The sequence below is a fragment of the Cadophora gregata genome (genome assembly GCF_030347475.1).
Source record: "Cadophora gregata isolate MNR1 chromosome Unknown scaffold_5, whole genome shotgun sequence".
In the NCBI taxonomy this organism is placed as follows: domain Eukaryota; kingdom Fungi; phylum Ascomycota; class Leotiomycetes; order Helotiales; family Ploettnerulaceae; genus Cadophora; species Cadophora gregata.
In genome coordinates, this window is record NW_026695928.1 from 2,166,994 (window position 1) to 2,182,405 (window position 15,412).

A 15,412-nucleotide genomic window follows, 5' to 3' on the forward strand; every position below is an offset into this window, starting at 1 on the left:
AGAAGAAACTCCTTGCGAGAGAGCATCGCAAGTGGCTCTGGTCTAGACTTCCATTGCCGCGTCGCTTTGAAGATCCGCCAGTCCTCCCTGGCGATGCAGAAGGCAGAAATGCTTGAAAGAGAACCACTCTGAATGTCATGAAGTCAATTTAAGCCCGATCACGTGTCGGTGTCTATCAATGGAGTGTCTCGGATTAACCGGACACTGGACGGCGCCGGAAAATCCCTCTGTTCCCAGCAATTGCACCCCATGGCTACAGTATTACTAATTTCCACATAATTTAAAACTGCTCAGAGAGCAGCTCAACCTCGGATGATGAGTTCAAGAACTGCCGCTATCGTAAGACTCTTACAATCTTGAATCCCAGAGCGTTTCTATCACATATCATTTTCTGTACAGCGCAGAGGCGAGGAGTCCATAGTCGCGAGAATGCGGTATGATGACCATGCAATGTTACGGCGACTCACTCGTTCCTACAGGCTCGAGACTTCTGCTCTTACCACTTCTGACTCTCCCCCGACCGAACCAATGATGCTCTTTCACACCCTGCTGGTCTTTACGCAGCATGCATCATCGACTCCACTGTTGCAGCGCAATTCATCCAGCTGTCGACCTCGCTCTCCAAGGTTGGCTTGAAAGCAGAATAGACCCAGAAGACTGGCACTGTTTATCACTCGCGAGGTTCCAGGAGGTCCATGTCATGCATTCATCAATGGAATGGCGAGGAGAATTTCGCGTTTCTGTCCGATGCGCCTATCTGCTGAATGTTCTCGAATGAAATTTTCTTCTATTCTCGGGTTGCTTTCTGGTGACGAGATACTTCTCGCCTAGGCCATACATGATCGTTCGAGATTTAAGCTCCGATTGGACGTCCCGCCACGAACCAAATCCAGATTATCAATTAGCAATTGGTGCTGGCATCATTTTAAGATCATTACAAGCAAAGTCTATGAGAGCCCAGCTAGGCTTGACCGACACACATGCTTGAAGGGTGTCGAGTGGACCTGGATATGAACCATGATTGGAAATCATCAGGCTTCCCAAAGATTCAAATTTGATATCCTTTGCAATCCGGCAGTCCTCCTATTCGTCAATTGACAATCTCTGGAACATCTTCCCATCAAATGGTAATAACTTCCCATATCTTTCCGAAATCAACGAATCAAAGGCGTTTCGTCTCGCCTACCACCCAATTTTACCTTCCAAGAATGGAATGTCATTAAGTAACATGATTCATTACGCAGAAGAAGGACGCTCGCAAGTCGAAAATAGCAGAAATCCCCATAAATGCTCGACGACAAGGACGTACAGACCAACCATTTCAAATTCCGCCCGTACAAATAGCAATCTCCACTCTGCTTTCGTCAAGGTAGAGTGGCACCGAAAAAGAACTCCCTATTCCCGTTTCCATAAAGTGTATCAGAGATGACCTTCGTTTCCGGTTCAGTTTCTTCCTGCAGCCGGACTTTGGACTCCGATCTTTCCAGTCTCCTGAGTATCAACCCCATCCATCGCAGAGATGGTAACTGCAGTTGGTCCAGTGACGCTGGGGAAGGCTGGCTCGGCTGGCGTTTCTTTGACAGCCCAGCCACTATCCCAATCACTTCCAGCAACGATCTCCATGACGGTGTAAAGAAGCATGCCATCTTCGAATTGTGGTACAAATACCTCTCGTGAGAGGCGGAACGGAGCTGACATTTCAGCCATTTCAGAATCACGACCGTCTGCCTGGGATGGACGTCAGCGGATCCCTCACATCTACCTCGTGAGAGCTTACAAGACAATGTGCACATGGTGCGTTATTCACCCAAACCCAATGCGGGCAATTGTAAGTCAACCAGTACTTGCACCGATACTTATAGTACCCTCCAGAACCACTCATGGTGATGGACTTCTACCCGCTGGCAGAAAAGCGATGAGTCCACGTCGATAAGACGCGGGAAAAGAGGGATTACAGGAAGCCTTTAAAGGTTTCCTAATAGTATGAGGAAGGACTGTGGATCTCAATTGGTACAGGGTCGAGAGAAGGAAGCCGAGCCTTCAAGCTCGGAAAAAAAGAAAAGAGATCTGTGTCCAGGATATATACGGAGGGAAGCTCCATACACAAGGTGGCCCCCTGCTTTGCTCTGCCGACAATGCAACATAAACCCTACCCAGTCCTCACCACCCCTCCCGCGCGTTCATCCTCAGCTTCCAGCAAGATAGACAGACCAACGAAGGCGTTGGTGCATTTCGCTTAGAAAGGTCCCGGGAATTCTGGGAGCTGGGGTCTATCCTGGAACCCCCTCAAAGTCGAAAATTGCGAATTTTCCTCCTCACTTCACTGTAGCACTCTAAATTGGATGTTCTCACCCATATGCGTCTTTGCCTTCGACAAATTACCTCATCGCATCACCAAGACTCATAATCCACTATTCGAAAACTTTATATCACCTTCTCCGAGGTCTGGACTGCAGAAAAAAGCCTTCATCTACTGTCCTTCCGGACTTTCCTTGTACTACGGTACCTTCTTGCCGCTATCAGATGGAACAGGGTTCTAGGGTGCATCATTTCTACAACGGCTGATGGCGTTCCTGGAGCGGAGTACCCATGAAATCTCCAGTGCTCCCCCAATTGACTTTCCCCCACGACAGGCTTGACAATACGTCGAAGACGAACATTTCTAGTGATGATGGGCGGTCGCTTGACCACACGCGGATATCTTTATCCAATACTGGACTCCGGGGCAGGTAAGGGAAACTTGCCGGGCTCACAACCATGCAGAGCCTGATTTTGTGGTGTTTCTGTAGCTGGACTTCTGGTTCGAACGATTTCACACTGGATTTCCGATAGACACACACGCAAATACCCATGCCCGGAAGCTTCCTGTGGTGCCACCACAATCAGCGTCCTGACCCATGCAGTGAAGGCACACCGAGCGAGGATCACCAGTTGGACATGGCCAAGGTCCGCGACAAGGATCGCACCCAGCAGCCCTAGTCGCATTGCCTTCCATCCCACGTGCAGAGAGCGCCATCGAACGATGTCAGTGCACTAAAAATGCAGCGGCCGCACCCCGAAACTCGCATCGCCGATGATGAATACAGTCTTGTGAATTAAACACAAGGCAGGATGAGGACATTTCAAGCTTCTGATGTTGTTGGTCTAGGTTTTGAGACTGCTGCACTAATGGCATACCGGCTTTTAGTGTTTTACCGATACTGACCCGCAAGCCGACTTCCCAGTCTCGCCAGTGTCTTCCTCGGTCCTGCCCCATCAGATAGATCATAATGTAAGGTTCAAGGTGCGACAAACGAGCGCAGAATAGTGGACTGTCGGACAGTTGTTTCTTTCTGGAAGGATCTGCTGTCGTAAGTCCAAGACTCAGAATCCACCCAAATCCACAAGTTCCATCAGCAGGACTCGAGCAGGACTCAGGAGTCATGATGAGAGAGGGGCGTGTCAGCACTTACGAAGCGAGAAATTTACCAAACATGAATTGCGCTCGGGCCGGGAAGAGGCCCTAGTCAAGTTTCTCACCCGCTGTCAAGAACACTTGCTTTAGTGGCCGTTTTTGGCTGACGGCAGCGGCCCGTTCTACAGTAGGGTGTTGTGTTTCGTGTACTATCAGATGTCATGTCAAGACAGCAGGTACGGAGTAGGCTTCAGCACATGTAACGGCTGAAAAATACTCTTTCTTCACAACCTTAGTCAGACTGGACTGTAATGTTGCAGAACGCCATCATTTACGAACGTTGAGAAGTCTTGTGGGGAGCGGCAACATGGCGTTCTTGTCCCACGCACCGGAGATATCTCCAACCACTAAGGGAGCGGGAGATTGTATGCCCATACACTGGTTTCGCCTCGACAGTTGGGGAAATTGTAACATCAATGAAAATCAAGATCTGGTTTTGATTCATGATGGGTTGCCTCAGTCTTCAGCGGCCCCATGCGCGACTATACTTGTAAACTAACGAAATAAAACCTCTCGTTTCTTGGACAGAATCCGAAGGAAATTGCTCTCCTCCGAGTATCTGGTCCTTGCTAATGAACGGCCGACACTGTGCTCCTCGTAGCTCTGGTTGCATCACTACAGACAAGTTCTAGAGTGCGCCGCCTTGTTGACGCAGCTACTGTTTGTTATCAGGCTGTTGAAGGGTGACAATGAGAAAGCAACATTTGGACTTGAGACAGCAACGCCACCAGCTTTAGAAAATACGACAGATATGGAATCATACGAGATACCTATCCCCGAACTGATTACTCCAAGCGCAGGTGGAAATTGGAACTTGAAAGTTTGGTAACTCAGTCACAGGCAACAGTGAATTATCTCACTACCTAGCCAGGCACTCGTCCAATCACGTACCACCATCCAAGCTATTGTCAAGAACACTTCATTTCTATAGATACGGAGCTTCAGCTAAACTACGGCTGCCCAGTCGAGACAGCGGAGTTAATTCCAGAAAGCACTTGCGAAGTGGAGCTGGTTTGGCTGAGAGTAACACAAAAATACGATATATCACATTCCCCTCTTCTCCTCGCTGGCCCTCACTATTTCCAGTTCAGACATCCTCCAACACTACCACTAAACCTCCCGGTGGATGTAATTATCCGCACACCAAAATCGACTGCTGCACAGAACTACTTTTATATTACAAAAATATTAATAAAACATAAAACAGCAATAATGTAATATTATAGCGCTGCTTTTTTTTTTGAATAAAAACACACTATTCTTATGATTTTTGGTCTGTAGTTGACTTTTTAATCGGACGACCAAAAGGCGTACACCGGGAGCAAACCTCCCAACCTTACTTCGGATCCATTCCTCTTCCAGCCTCTCACCAACTCCACTCAAGAATACACTAGTTAGACCCAACGACCTACGGTGCGGCGGCGGCTCAGCAGCTGTTGGCGCTGATTAGAGGCCGGCGCAATTCCGATCTTGTAGTTGCATCTATACATATCTTCGATATAACAGGACGAATGTACGAACGAACCTTCAATTCGTTATGCACAACATAGACTACCTCCGGGACAAATCCTATTCGACAGCTGCAGGCGTGCTAGTGTCATGATGGACCTCGGACCGCCAGTTACATACCTCGGATGCCGATGCGGCGATACTTGAGTATCATGTACCTATGCTAACTGATTATAAGGTAGGTGTAACCCCACGCTATCTGCACTTGTGCATACTCACATGCATATTACCAACATTTGGAAATCCAGGCTTTCATTCGCCTGGAATCTACCGTTGGCGGCCCCATTTCATCTCAAATATGAATGTTGAATATTGGTGAGAACAAGCTGTCGCTTGGCAATTCATGATTCGACACTATCACATGGCAGGCAGGCAGGCAGATTGACTGGCTAGTCCCTTCTAGATAACCAGGATATCCCTTCCTCCTTTCCCTTTTCTGTTGCGCCACTCGAGCTCCGTCTAGCATTTCAAGAAATAAAACCGGGATTTTTCTTCGCTCCCTCCTATGAATAAACATGTGCGCGTACCTCTTGCAAGGCATTGTTCGATCGACCGATCGACTTCTAAACCGAAACGATTCTCTATCTATCTTCCTCCCTTCATGGCTTGCTTTCTCTTTACTTTGTCCAGTGTCCTCTGGAGAGATGTCTTGATTTCACCCTTTTGGAAGGTCGATAGATCGTAGTAGGTTGGGGCGATATCCTGTTCACATGTTAGCAATGTAATTCCTACTGAATACGATGGTAGGGAAAGCATAGGGCGACTTACCAATAGCCACTCAGGTCTGACAGCCGTGACAGTTCGGACATAGTTCTTCGTTGTGAGCACAAATTCATTGTAAACTACCCAATCGCTGTCGACGCCAAGAACCGTACTAGGGTGAAGCAGAACGCTCTGATCATCCTTAACAGTCTTGTACGTCTTACCGGAAGGATCCTTCTTCGCGACTTGCATGAAGAAACCAGCGACGAGCGCACGGCGGATGTTGGTGTAGTAGTCTTTGTCGTTGAAATCAGTACTGAGGAGTTCCAATTCCGACTTTTCCATGATTCGCTTCAGTTGCTGACGAACATTGTCGGCAGATTGGAGTGCTCGCAGACTCAGGAAATGCTCATGACACCATTTCTTTTGGTCTTGTTGAGCTGCAGGTCCTTTAAAAGCGTGATAGACATTGAGCATGGTGAGGTGATCACCGTCTGGGTGTGCGAAGAGGGCTTTCATCTCGTCTGCGCGCTTCTTTGCACTCGCTGGTCGAACAAATATCTGGGGAACTGACAGCAGAGCAGTCAGGGACAAGATCTCGTTGGAGCAGTAAAACTCGGGCGAGGAGATGAGCATGACAGCAAGTGCTGGGTCGAGAGGAAACTCAGAAGCAAGTTTGCCTAGAGCAGTCAAATCTCCATCATCATCGAGACAAGCAAGGTAGTTCAATTCCTCGAGTGCTCTCATCAATGTCTCGGGGGCTGGTGGATCCATAAGATCGAAATGTACCAAGTCATCGATTCCAAGCTTTTTCAACTCCAGGACAGTATTGGCAAGATTTGACCTTAGAATTTCGGGATATGTCTGCTCAATAAGCTCCTTCTTGAAAGCAGCCTCAGTGTATAAACGGAAGCACTTTCCGGGTCGTGTACGACCTGCACGACCAGCTCGTTGTTGTGCCGAGGCTTTGGAAATCGGAGAAACAAGCAGAGACTCGACTCGTATACGTGGGTTGTAGACCTTCTGTTTACTGAAACCAGGATCAACGACGTACACGATACCGTCAATTGTCAGAGAAGTTTCTGCAATGTTGGTTCCTACAATGACCTTACGGCCTGGTCGCCCGCCAGGTCTAGCCGGTGGTGGTGCTGGCTCGAAGATGCGTTGTTGCTGCGCAGGAGGTAAAGTTCCATAAAGTGGGTAAACTTTCAATGGCCCTGCATCAGCTTCTCGTATCATCTCGTCTGCCTCAAGTGAGATCTTTCTACACGCGTCTTCAATTTCCTCCTCTCCAGTCAAGAAAAGTAGAATATCTCCCTCCGGTTCGGTGGCATGGATTTGGAGAACTGTTCGCAGAGCAGCCTCGACATAGTCTCTCTCCGGCTCTGGGGTATAAAAGATCTCGACGGGATGAGTTCGACCAGGGACAGCCAGGAGTGGCGCATCGTTGAAGTAGCGCTGAAACTTTTGTGCATCGAGTGTAGCAGACATGATAACAATCTTCAAATCTGGACGTCTCAGCGCAACTTCCTTTAATAAACCCATCAGAATATCCGTCGCAAGTGTACGTTCGTGAGCCTCATCAAGAATGATGCAGCTGTATCTCGTCAAGTTGTGATCATGCATAGCCTCTCGCAGAAGCATACCATCGGTCATATATTTCAGAATCGTCCGGGAAGAAGTCACATCTTCAAATCGAATGCTGTACCCGACCTCCTCACCAAGCTTCACATCCATTTCATTAGCCACACGCTGAGCAACTGACATTGCAGCGACACGACGAGGCTGGGTACAGGCCACGAGCTTTCCGTTGAAGTGGGGTAAGTCGTCGAAGAGGACGAACTGAGGAATCTGTGTAGTCTTTCCAGAACCCGTTTCACCAACGAAAACCAGGATCTGAGTTTTGTGAAACATGTCTAGGAATTCCTGTCTGTATTACTGTCAGTATCTGAGCCATATAGAGGGTTTGTCGTGCTGCGCGTACCTCTGCTTGTGGACTGGAAGATCTCGTCTGGTCTTCAGAATATTGAAGTATTGTTTCGACAATGGCGCATTGTTGAATGGGTTCGCAGGTCCATCTTCAGCAGTATGTGCTTGTGCAGCAGTGGTAGCATGTCTTTTGAAGCCTGACAAGCCAGTTTGCGCGCCGTTGCTGTTGCCATTGGAGTAGGAATCGTCGATTTCAACTTCGTAGTGATGCGCCAGGTAAGGGTTTTGCTTAGGGTCAAGGTTATCGGTCCTCGCCCTCTTTGCTTTTGACATCTCTTGCTGATCTGGACGTCGGTCAGTCATGGTGAAAACTGACTAGAATGGGAAGTTTGTGGTGTTTACTTCAATTTGCGCGACAAGGCTGCCTACAAAATATTTCAAAAATTCCGATAAAGTTCCACTGGTGATAAGCTAAAACCACGCTAAGATAATAATCATGTGACCAAACTGCTATCGCGACTTTGAGCCGCTCAGCTGCCCTGGTTCATCCTCGAGTCCCCCATATTATTCGGATACAAGAATGGCCAACGCAGACTCTCCAGATCCCACGAAGGATCTTCTTCCAGTCGCAAATAAGGAGGATGAGGTTGACCCAGTTGCGCCGGCCGCTGAACCAAAGGTGCCGACGCGGAAAGATGCTTCGTTGAAGGACTTCCTCTCCAAGATGGACGACTATGCGCCAATTGTAAGTACGAGCCGCACGGGTTTTCAGCTGTTCTAACAAACAACCAGATCCCAGATGCTGTTACGAACTACTATCTGACAAAAGCTGGTCTTCCTCCTCCTCCCCAGACAGACCCCCGCCTTGCCCGCCTGCTTGCTCTCGCAACACAGAAGTTCATCGCAGATATCGCCGCTGATGCCTATCAATACTCACGTATCCGTTCATCCAACTCCTCGAATGCGAACAATCCTATGGGAAACTTGGGTGCTGCTGCTGGATTCCCTGTGCCAGGTCAGCCAACCGCTGCGCCAGGTAGCAAGGAGCAGGCAGGTCGCGGCGGTCCTCTTGGTATCCAACGACCAGGTTATGGAGGTGGTGGGCAAGGTGGTAGCCAGAACAGAACCGTTCTTACAATGGAAGACCTGGGAATGGCTGTTGGAGAATACGGAGTCAATGTCAAAAGGGGCGAATTCTATAGATGAGCGGTTCTTGGACATACAGGAAGCTAAGGTTTGGGTTGGCCTGGTTTGGTTTTGAAGGATACAACAGGTGGCGTTACGTGCATAATGAGGCGTTTCATTGCCATGGAATATGGCAGTCATCATCTGGGCAAAAGTGTTCGATACTTGCACACAAGGGCTTGCTAGGGTAAATGAAAGATCTTCTAATCAACCGAATCACATTGATCAATTATCAATACGAACGAGGCGGAAGTCGGGCTATCTTGAAAGCAAGAGAAGCTTACTCCTCGTTCCAAATTGAAAGTTGGTTTGCATAGCTTTCAGGATTGCGACTTCATGCAATGTTCCACCCAGCGATAATGTTCCTATTCTCGTAGTCCATTTCCAGTGCCAATAATACATCTAACCAGCGAGCGAGAATTACTGGACCATATTCTCGCGTTTGTATAATACAATCGTCTTCCTACAGAGAGTTCGTTGATAGCTCCCAAAAACGCCGCCCATCGATATGCCGTTTCATTCCGTTTACTTGTTCTTGCTCTGCCTGTATGAGAACCTTTTCCTCGTTCTGTGCCATGATCAGTCCTAATTAATTCACGACAGAATCGATACATACGCCGAAAATTCACCAAGTTTGTGTCCGACCATGTCTTCCGTAATCGCTACATCGTGGTATATTTTCCCGTTATGCACCTGGAACACAAGTCCTACGAAGTTGGGAAGGATGGTCGCGGATCGGGCTTGGGTCTTGATTGGAGGGACTTTCTGGCCTGGTGCTGCTCGTTGGATGGGGAGTCTACTCGATGTCAGAGGAGGCAGTTAACATAGATGTTGACTCTTACGGCACGATGTTGGGTCCTATGGAGAGTCAGTGACCATCATCTGTGTAGAATACAATATACATTCAATATACCTTTCCAGACTGAACGCGCCAGAAGGGCCCGCGTGGGATTCATTGTTGCGCTGCTTGTGAGGTCGGGTTGTCGTCCTCGTAAATTCGCTTCGACAAAAGTTCATCCAGAACCGGAAGCAAAGTGACCAGGCTCCAGGCTACATTTGCAGGGATTAAACACGCTAAAGCCTGTCGCGTCTCCCTGACATACGACCTCAAGATCCCTTAAATACTGTGCATCCAGCAGCCTTGCCCGCGACTTCGATACAACATCGGAACGCAACAACCCCCCAAGGTCATATCTTGGACTCATTGTCTGCTCTCACCAATTTCTTAAGCGTATCGAGATAAATTAGCAGAACAAACTTCTGAAGAGAGCTACGTCCACCTACAATATGCCTCCGCGAAGCAGTCAGTTTGCACCTCATTCTCTGTATTTACTTGATGCTAATTGAGTATACAGGCGCGGACACTATTCGTATCCTTGTCGCTACTGATAGCCATGTAGGTTACGAAGAGCGAGACCCAGTCCGAAAAGATGATTCATGGAGAAGCTTCGACGAAGTTATGCGCATGGCAAAAGACCAAGATGTAAGTAGATATATTCGTATGAGCACAGCATATCTGATATCACGTAGGTCGACATGGTACTCTTGGCTGGTGATTTATTCCACGACAACAAGCCATCCCGGAAATCTATCTACCAGGTTATGCGATCTCTTCGACAGAACTGCTTAGGAGAGAAGCCTTGTGAGCTGGAGTTCCTTAGCGATGCAAACGAGGTTTTTGATGGTGCCTTCAATATCGTCAACTACGAGGACCCGGATATCAATGTTGCTATTCCTGTCTTCTCCATTCATGGCAACCACGATGATCCAACAGGAGATGGTCATTTATGCTCTCTTGACCTCCTGCAAGTGTCAGGTTTACTCAACTACTTCGGCCGAACGCCAGAATCCGACAGAATCGAGATCAAGCCTATTCTTTTACAGAAAGGTAATACCAAGCTGGCACTCTATGGTATGAGCAATGTCCGAGATGAGAGACTCTATCACACATGGAGAGAAGGTGGTGTTAAGTTCTTCTCACCAAGTATTCAAAAGAAGGAATGGTTCAATTTGATGGCCCTCCACCAAAATCACCATGCACATACTGAGTCTAGCTACCTTCCAGAGAACTTCTTACCTCAGATGTTGGATCTCATTATCTGGGGACATGAGCACGAATGTCTGATCGATCCACGCGAAAACCCAGAGATGGGCTTTAAAGTGATGCAGCCTGGCTCTTCCATTGCAACGTCGCTCGTGCCTGGAGAAGCAGTCTCGAAGCATGTTGCTATTATTAGTGTCACTGGCCGCGATTTCACTGTTGAGAAGCATCGCATCAAGTCTGTGCGACCCTTCATCCATCGGGAGCTGGTACTTGCGGACGACGACCGCTTCAAGCGCCTCGCCAAGGTAAAAGACAACAAGAGTCTTTTGACCGATAAATTACACAAGCTGGTAAACGAGCTTATTGAAGAGGCGAAGGAGGAGTGGCTTTCGATTCAGGATCCTGATGATCCACCAGAAGAGATACCTTTGCCGCTCGTAAGACTCAGAGTTGAGTATTCGGCGCCTGACGGTGGCAAGTTCGAGTGTGAAAACCCTCAGCGATTCTCTAACCGCTTCTCCGAGACTGTCGCCAACCGAAAGGATGTGGTCCAATTCTACCGGAAGAAGACAGCAAGCAGTAATTATAACAGATCATGGAGATAGAAATGAACTTTCACTAATAGCTTCAGGAAAAACGAATTCTGACTCGAAGGAAATGCCCGATGCAGAGGTTCTGGCAGCTATCACCAACGACAATATCAAGGTTGGAAAGCTTGTCCACGAGTTTCTTTCAGCTCAGTCACTCAAAATCCTCCCCCAGGAGCCTTTTGGAGATGCTGTTACTCAGTTTGTTGAGAAGGACGATAAGCACGCTATGGACACCTTCATTGTCGATAGTCTTGCTACGGGAGTCAGAGACTTGATGGGCTTGGATAATGAGGAAGATGATCTTGAACCTGCTATGGAGCGATTGCGCGAGAAGCAGAATGCTGATTTCAGAGCCGGTGTCAAGAAGCCAAAGAGAAAGGGTGTTCTGAAGCCTGTACCTGCAGGATGGGACTCGGACGTCGATGGCGAATGGGCTGACCAGCCTGGTTCGATGGTCTATTTAGACAACGATGACCAAGAGGAAGACCATACTCCAAAGCCTGCAGCCAAGCGTGGTGCAAGGAAAACTGTGGCAAGTGATGACGATAACGAGTCGGTCATTTCCAATACGGCCAAGAAGGCTCCGGCAAAGAAGGCTCCAGCGAAAAAAGCTCCAGCAAAGCCCAAAGCTGCACCGAAGGCAAAGGCACCCGCAAAGGCACCGGCAAAAGGTCGGAAGAAGGTTCTGGAACCAAGTGATGATGAAGATGACGACGATATTGTCATGCTTGATGAGCCAGCTCCAACAAAGTCGCAACCGAGACGAGCTGCTGCTACGACTACGAGAGGTCGGCAAACGCAGCTTAATTTCTCGCAAACACAGGCAAAGAGCCAGGCTGCCCAGGAATTGAGCGATGATGAGATCTCGGATGATGATGCATTTGAGCCAGTTCCTGCATCATCTAGAAGAAAGTAGGTCCGAACTAAGAAAGAGTGATGGGATTTGGGTCATGGGCATTGCATGGGAGTTTTCTTTAAGCTATGTGGCGATATGGGATTTGGAGAATTGGGAAAAGCTTGTGCAATTTTGTTTTGCGGGATACCACATGATGACTTATGATAGATGGTAAGTTAGGGAACTGCGTGGTCGATACTGATAGCTATCTGAATTGCACTTCCGTGCTAGCACATCTTCTCCCAAACCGGCGGAGTTTTGTACCTCTAATGAGACCAGATTGAGGGGGGCTATTCTGAACGGAGTTGCGACCCACTTTCGGCAAGTCAGCGCCCTTCAGGTGACGCGCCTTTGGGACTGTTAAGCGGATTGATAGATAGGCTTCCTCAAGCGAATAGGTATACTCAGATGTGAACATAACACTCAATTTCAACTCCTTACTCTTTACACTCGATAAAATAAGTAGGCCATTCCCTAATCTAGTGCTTTACAATAATATCAAATCACCTAACCATGGCGCCTACACAACCGAGGTCAGCCTTTCTCTTAATCGACGTCCAACAAGGCCTCACACATCCAACCCATTGGGGCCCTTCAAGGAGTAACCCATCCTTCGAACAAAATACCGAATCCCTCCTAAGCAGCTATCGCAAACTCCTCGCCTCAAGTACCTCATCAACGTCCCCGGCACGCCACAAGATAATCCACGTGCAACACTCCTCCCTCCACCCCGACTCACCACTGCACCCTCCATCCGCAGGCTTCTCATTCCAACCATTCGCTACTCCACTCACATCCGAACTCATCATCACCAAAACCGTCAACTCTGGCTTCATCGGCACGAACCTCGAGGAAGTCCTCCGAAAACACTTTGCTGGCGAGCCAGGAAAATTGTATCTTGCCGGTCTGACGACGGACCATTGTGTCAATACGACGACACGAATGGCGGGGAATTTGAAAGTTGCAGATGGAGAGAATGGAGAGGCAGGAGAGGTGGTTTTTGTGGAGGATGCGACGGCTGCGTGGAAGAAGCCGGACGGCGAGTTTGATGCGGAAATTGTTCATAGATTTAACACGGAGAGCTTGAGAGAATTTGCTACGATTACGAAGACGAAGGAGGTTGTCAAAGTGTGGGAGAGTTGGGCGGCCTAGGTTGGAGTCTGGAATCGGAGTGTGAAATGAGCTCTCTGTAACTCCTCATGAGTGCCAAGCGTGTTTACAATTGTCGTCTTTTCATACTAATCGATCTCCCTCGAGGTTCTCCTACTGAATCCTGTCGATCAATCCTCACACTGCATGCTGCTAAGTTACTGCTTCTCAAAGTCCTATTGATAAGTATGATTACGTTCTGATGATCTACCCCGAAACTCCGATCCACTTCTCTCTATGGTCAAGTGAAAGGCACCATATCCTATCTAGGTATATTAAGTTTAGCTGTCTACTAGATGAAATTCGAAAGTCTGAATACATCAACTCACGATCCCGGTAGAGAAATAAATATCCTGTTTGTTTCTATTGCCGAAGAAGCACAACCGAAGCGATGATTCGCGTAAGTAAACAAACTGCCAAAACGCCAATATATATATATATATATGCAAATGGAGAAGGGTGAACAATCCAACCCTAAATGAATAATAAGAAATGAAACTATAGACGAAAGATGATCAAACAAAAAGAAATTTCTTTCCTAACGACGGAAGTCGATATCTGAACAGGGGCAACGAGAATGGTATGCTTCTTGCCGCACCCGGGGAAGGTGAACAAGGAGAGACCAATATCTCCATGAATAAGAAACCTGTTCAAGGCAATTACTCTCGCAGTATTTCATGCGCTGGTTGAGGTAAAATCATCTTATTTCATTAGGTAGATGAAAGTGGAAGAAAAGTGGGGCGCATTGGGTGTGCCGATTTGCTGGACTTGAACTTGACGAAGGTCCACAGCTCGTTCCAGGAACATTTTCAATACCACGCATGACATATCAGTGATCCTTCTTAAGCGATGACATCTATTTTTATCTTGCTAGTTGAGCTAATGCTTGCTTGATTGCCCTGTCAGCGCAAAATCAACAACACGTGAGAACGCGTTTCGTGTCCATGCGCTGGACACGTCGCCCAAGCAAATACCCATTTCTTTCTCTGGTGCCTTGAAGCAAGCTGGAAATGTGAGTCACATTGTTCATTTGCATATTCTTGCTAGTAAACACATTTGTACCACCTCACATCAGCTATGAGGACAGGCCCAGTACCAAAACCTCAGCTCAATCCTTCATTACAGCAGTTACACTCTTGATTCCGCAAAGACTTATACCAAACCTCGAAAGCAAGATCTGAACAGCTTCGATACATAAGAATATGATAACTAACGAGGACCTGGTCAACAAGGTCACAGAGTATGTGGAGGCCTACATGAACAAGTTCGATGGGTCACACGACTTCAACCACATCAAAAGAGTCGTCGGCATAGCACACCGTATTTCATCTTCGATCACATCTTCCAGTCCTACAGACACCACTGATACTCAAACAAGCGCTCTCGACCCAACGATTATCACCCTTGCTGCTCTCCTCCACGACGTCGGCGACCAAAAATACCTCGCAGAAGGTCAAGACCCTGCCACGCAAGTCCGTGACCTCCTCCTCAATTTGGGCGCCTCCCCTTCGCTCGCCTCAAAGGTGCAATCCATCTGTCTAGCCGTCTCCTTCACTTCAGAGATCAAAGACCCATCTCACGCCCTCGATCTCATCGACAAGCACCCGGAATTGGCCGTTGTTCAGGATGCTGACATGTTGGATGCTATTGGTGCCGTTGGCATTGGGAGATTGTTTACTTATGGGGGTGCGAGGACGGACAGGAATATGCATGGGAGTGTGGAGATGATGGATTGGAAGCTCTTTAGGCTGGAGGGGATGATGAAGACAGAGAAGGGCAAGGAGATGGCGAGAGAGGCGACTAAGAGGATGCGGACGTTTAGGGAGTGGTGGGGTGAGGAGATTGGGAATGAAGAGTTTGGAGCTTCGGTTTTGAAGAGGATGGTTGAGTGGAGCACTGAGGATGGGAGCTCCACAGACATCGCTGAAAGTGATGCTGACCAGAACTAATAACCA

At 48.1% G+C, this 15,412-nt stretch overlaps 8 protein-coding genes across 8 annotated transcripts; 4 read left to right on the plus strand and 4 right to left on the minus strand.

The window, feature by feature from the left end:
• Positions 1-1,443: 1,443 nt before the first annotated feature.
• On the minus strand, positions 1,444-1,882 carry ONS95_011491 (uncharacterized protein; the record flags this gene model as incomplete). Its single annotated transcript, XM_058505111.1, has 2 exons — positions 1,444-1,728; positions 1,778-1,882. The coding sequence occupies 2 exons, from the start codon at positions 1,880-1,882 to the stop codon at positions 1,444-1,446; spliced, it is 390 nt and encodes a 129-aa protein (XP_058359668.1).
• A 670-nt stretch (positions 1,883-2,552) lies between these two features.
• Positions 2,553-2,852, minus strand: ONS95_011492 (uncharacterized protein; the record flags this gene model as incomplete). The annotated part of the gene is made up of 1 exon (XM_058505112.1): positions 2,553-2,852. The coding sequence occupies one exon, from the start codon at positions 2,850-2,852 to the stop codon at positions 2,553-2,555; it is 300 nt and encodes a 99-aa protein (XP_058359669.1).
• A 2,696-nt stretch (positions 2,853-5,548) lies between these two features.
• PRP43 (DEAH-box ATP-dependent RNA helicase prp43) lies at positions 5,549-7,957 on the minus strand (the record flags this gene model as incomplete). The annotated part of the gene is made up of 3 exons (XM_058505113.1): positions 5,549-5,665; positions 5,732-7,595; positions 7,650-7,957. 3 exons carry the CDS (start codon positions 7,955-7,957, stop codon positions 5,549-5,551), a joined length of 2,289 nt encoding a protein of 762 aa, XP_058359670.1.
• Positions 7,958-8,174: 217 nt separating this feature from the next.
• On the plus strand, positions 8,175-8,800 carry ONS95_011494 (uncharacterized protein; the record flags this gene model as incomplete). Its single annotated transcript, XM_058505114.1, has 2 exons — positions 8,175-8,339; positions 8,387-8,800. 2 exons carry the CDS (start codon positions 8,175-8,177, stop codon positions 8,798-8,800), a joined length of 579 nt encoding a protein of 192 aa, XP_058359671.1.
• A 177-nt stretch (positions 8,801-8,977) lies between these two features.
• Positions 8,978-9,864, minus strand: RSM19 (mitochondrial ribosomal small subunit component). Its single transcript, XM_058505115.1, has 3 exons — positions 9,693-9,864; positions 9,622-9,637; positions 8,978-9,575 (listed from the first exon to the last, which is right to left on the minus strand). Exons 1-3 carry the CDS (start codon positions 9,733-9,735, stop codon positions 9,374-9,376), a joined length of 261 nt encoding a protein of 86 aa, XP_058359672.1. The 5' UTR covers positions 9,736-9,864; the 3' UTR covers positions 8,978-9,373.
• A 202-nt stretch (positions 9,865-10,066) lies between these two features.
• Positions 10,067-12,329, plus strand: MRE11 (meiotic recombination; the record flags this gene model as incomplete). Its single annotated transcript, XM_058505116.1, has 4 exons — positions 10,067-10,082; positions 10,135-10,262; positions 10,310-11,402; positions 11,455-12,329. The coding sequence occupies 4 exons, from the start codon at positions 10,067-10,069 to the stop codon at positions 12,327-12,329; spliced, it is 2,112 nt and encodes a 703-aa protein (XP_058359673.1).
• A 390-nt stretch (positions 12,330-12,719) lies between these two features.
• On the plus strand, positions 12,720-13,633 carry ONS95_011497 (uncharacterized protein). Its single transcript, XM_058505117.1, has one exon. The coding sequence runs from the start codon at positions 12,822-12,824 to the stop codon at positions 13,458-13,460; it is 639 nt and encodes a 212-aa protein (XP_058359674.1). The 5' UTR covers positions 12,720-12,821; the 3' UTR covers positions 13,461-13,633.
• A 1,026-nt stretch (positions 13,634-14,659) lies between these two features.
• On the plus strand, positions 14,660-15,406 carry ONS95_011498 (uncharacterized protein; the record flags this gene model as incomplete). The annotated part of the gene is made up of 1 exon (XM_058505118.1): positions 14,660-15,406. The coding sequence occupies one exon, from the start codon at positions 14,660-14,662 to the stop codon at positions 15,404-15,406; it is 747 nt and encodes a 248-aa protein (XP_058359675.1).
• Positions 15,407-15,412: the final 6 nt, after the last annotated feature.

Excerpts from the sequence above, each read along its gene's own strand:
- ONS95_011497 (XM_058505117.1), top strand. The coding sequence starts at position 12,822 with ATGGCGCCTACACAACCGAGGTCAGCCTTTCTCTTAATCGACGTCCAA.
- RSM19 (XM_058505115.1), bottom strand. The coding sequence starts at position 9,735 with ATGAATCCCACGCGGGCCCTTCTGGCGCGTTCAGTCTGGAAAG.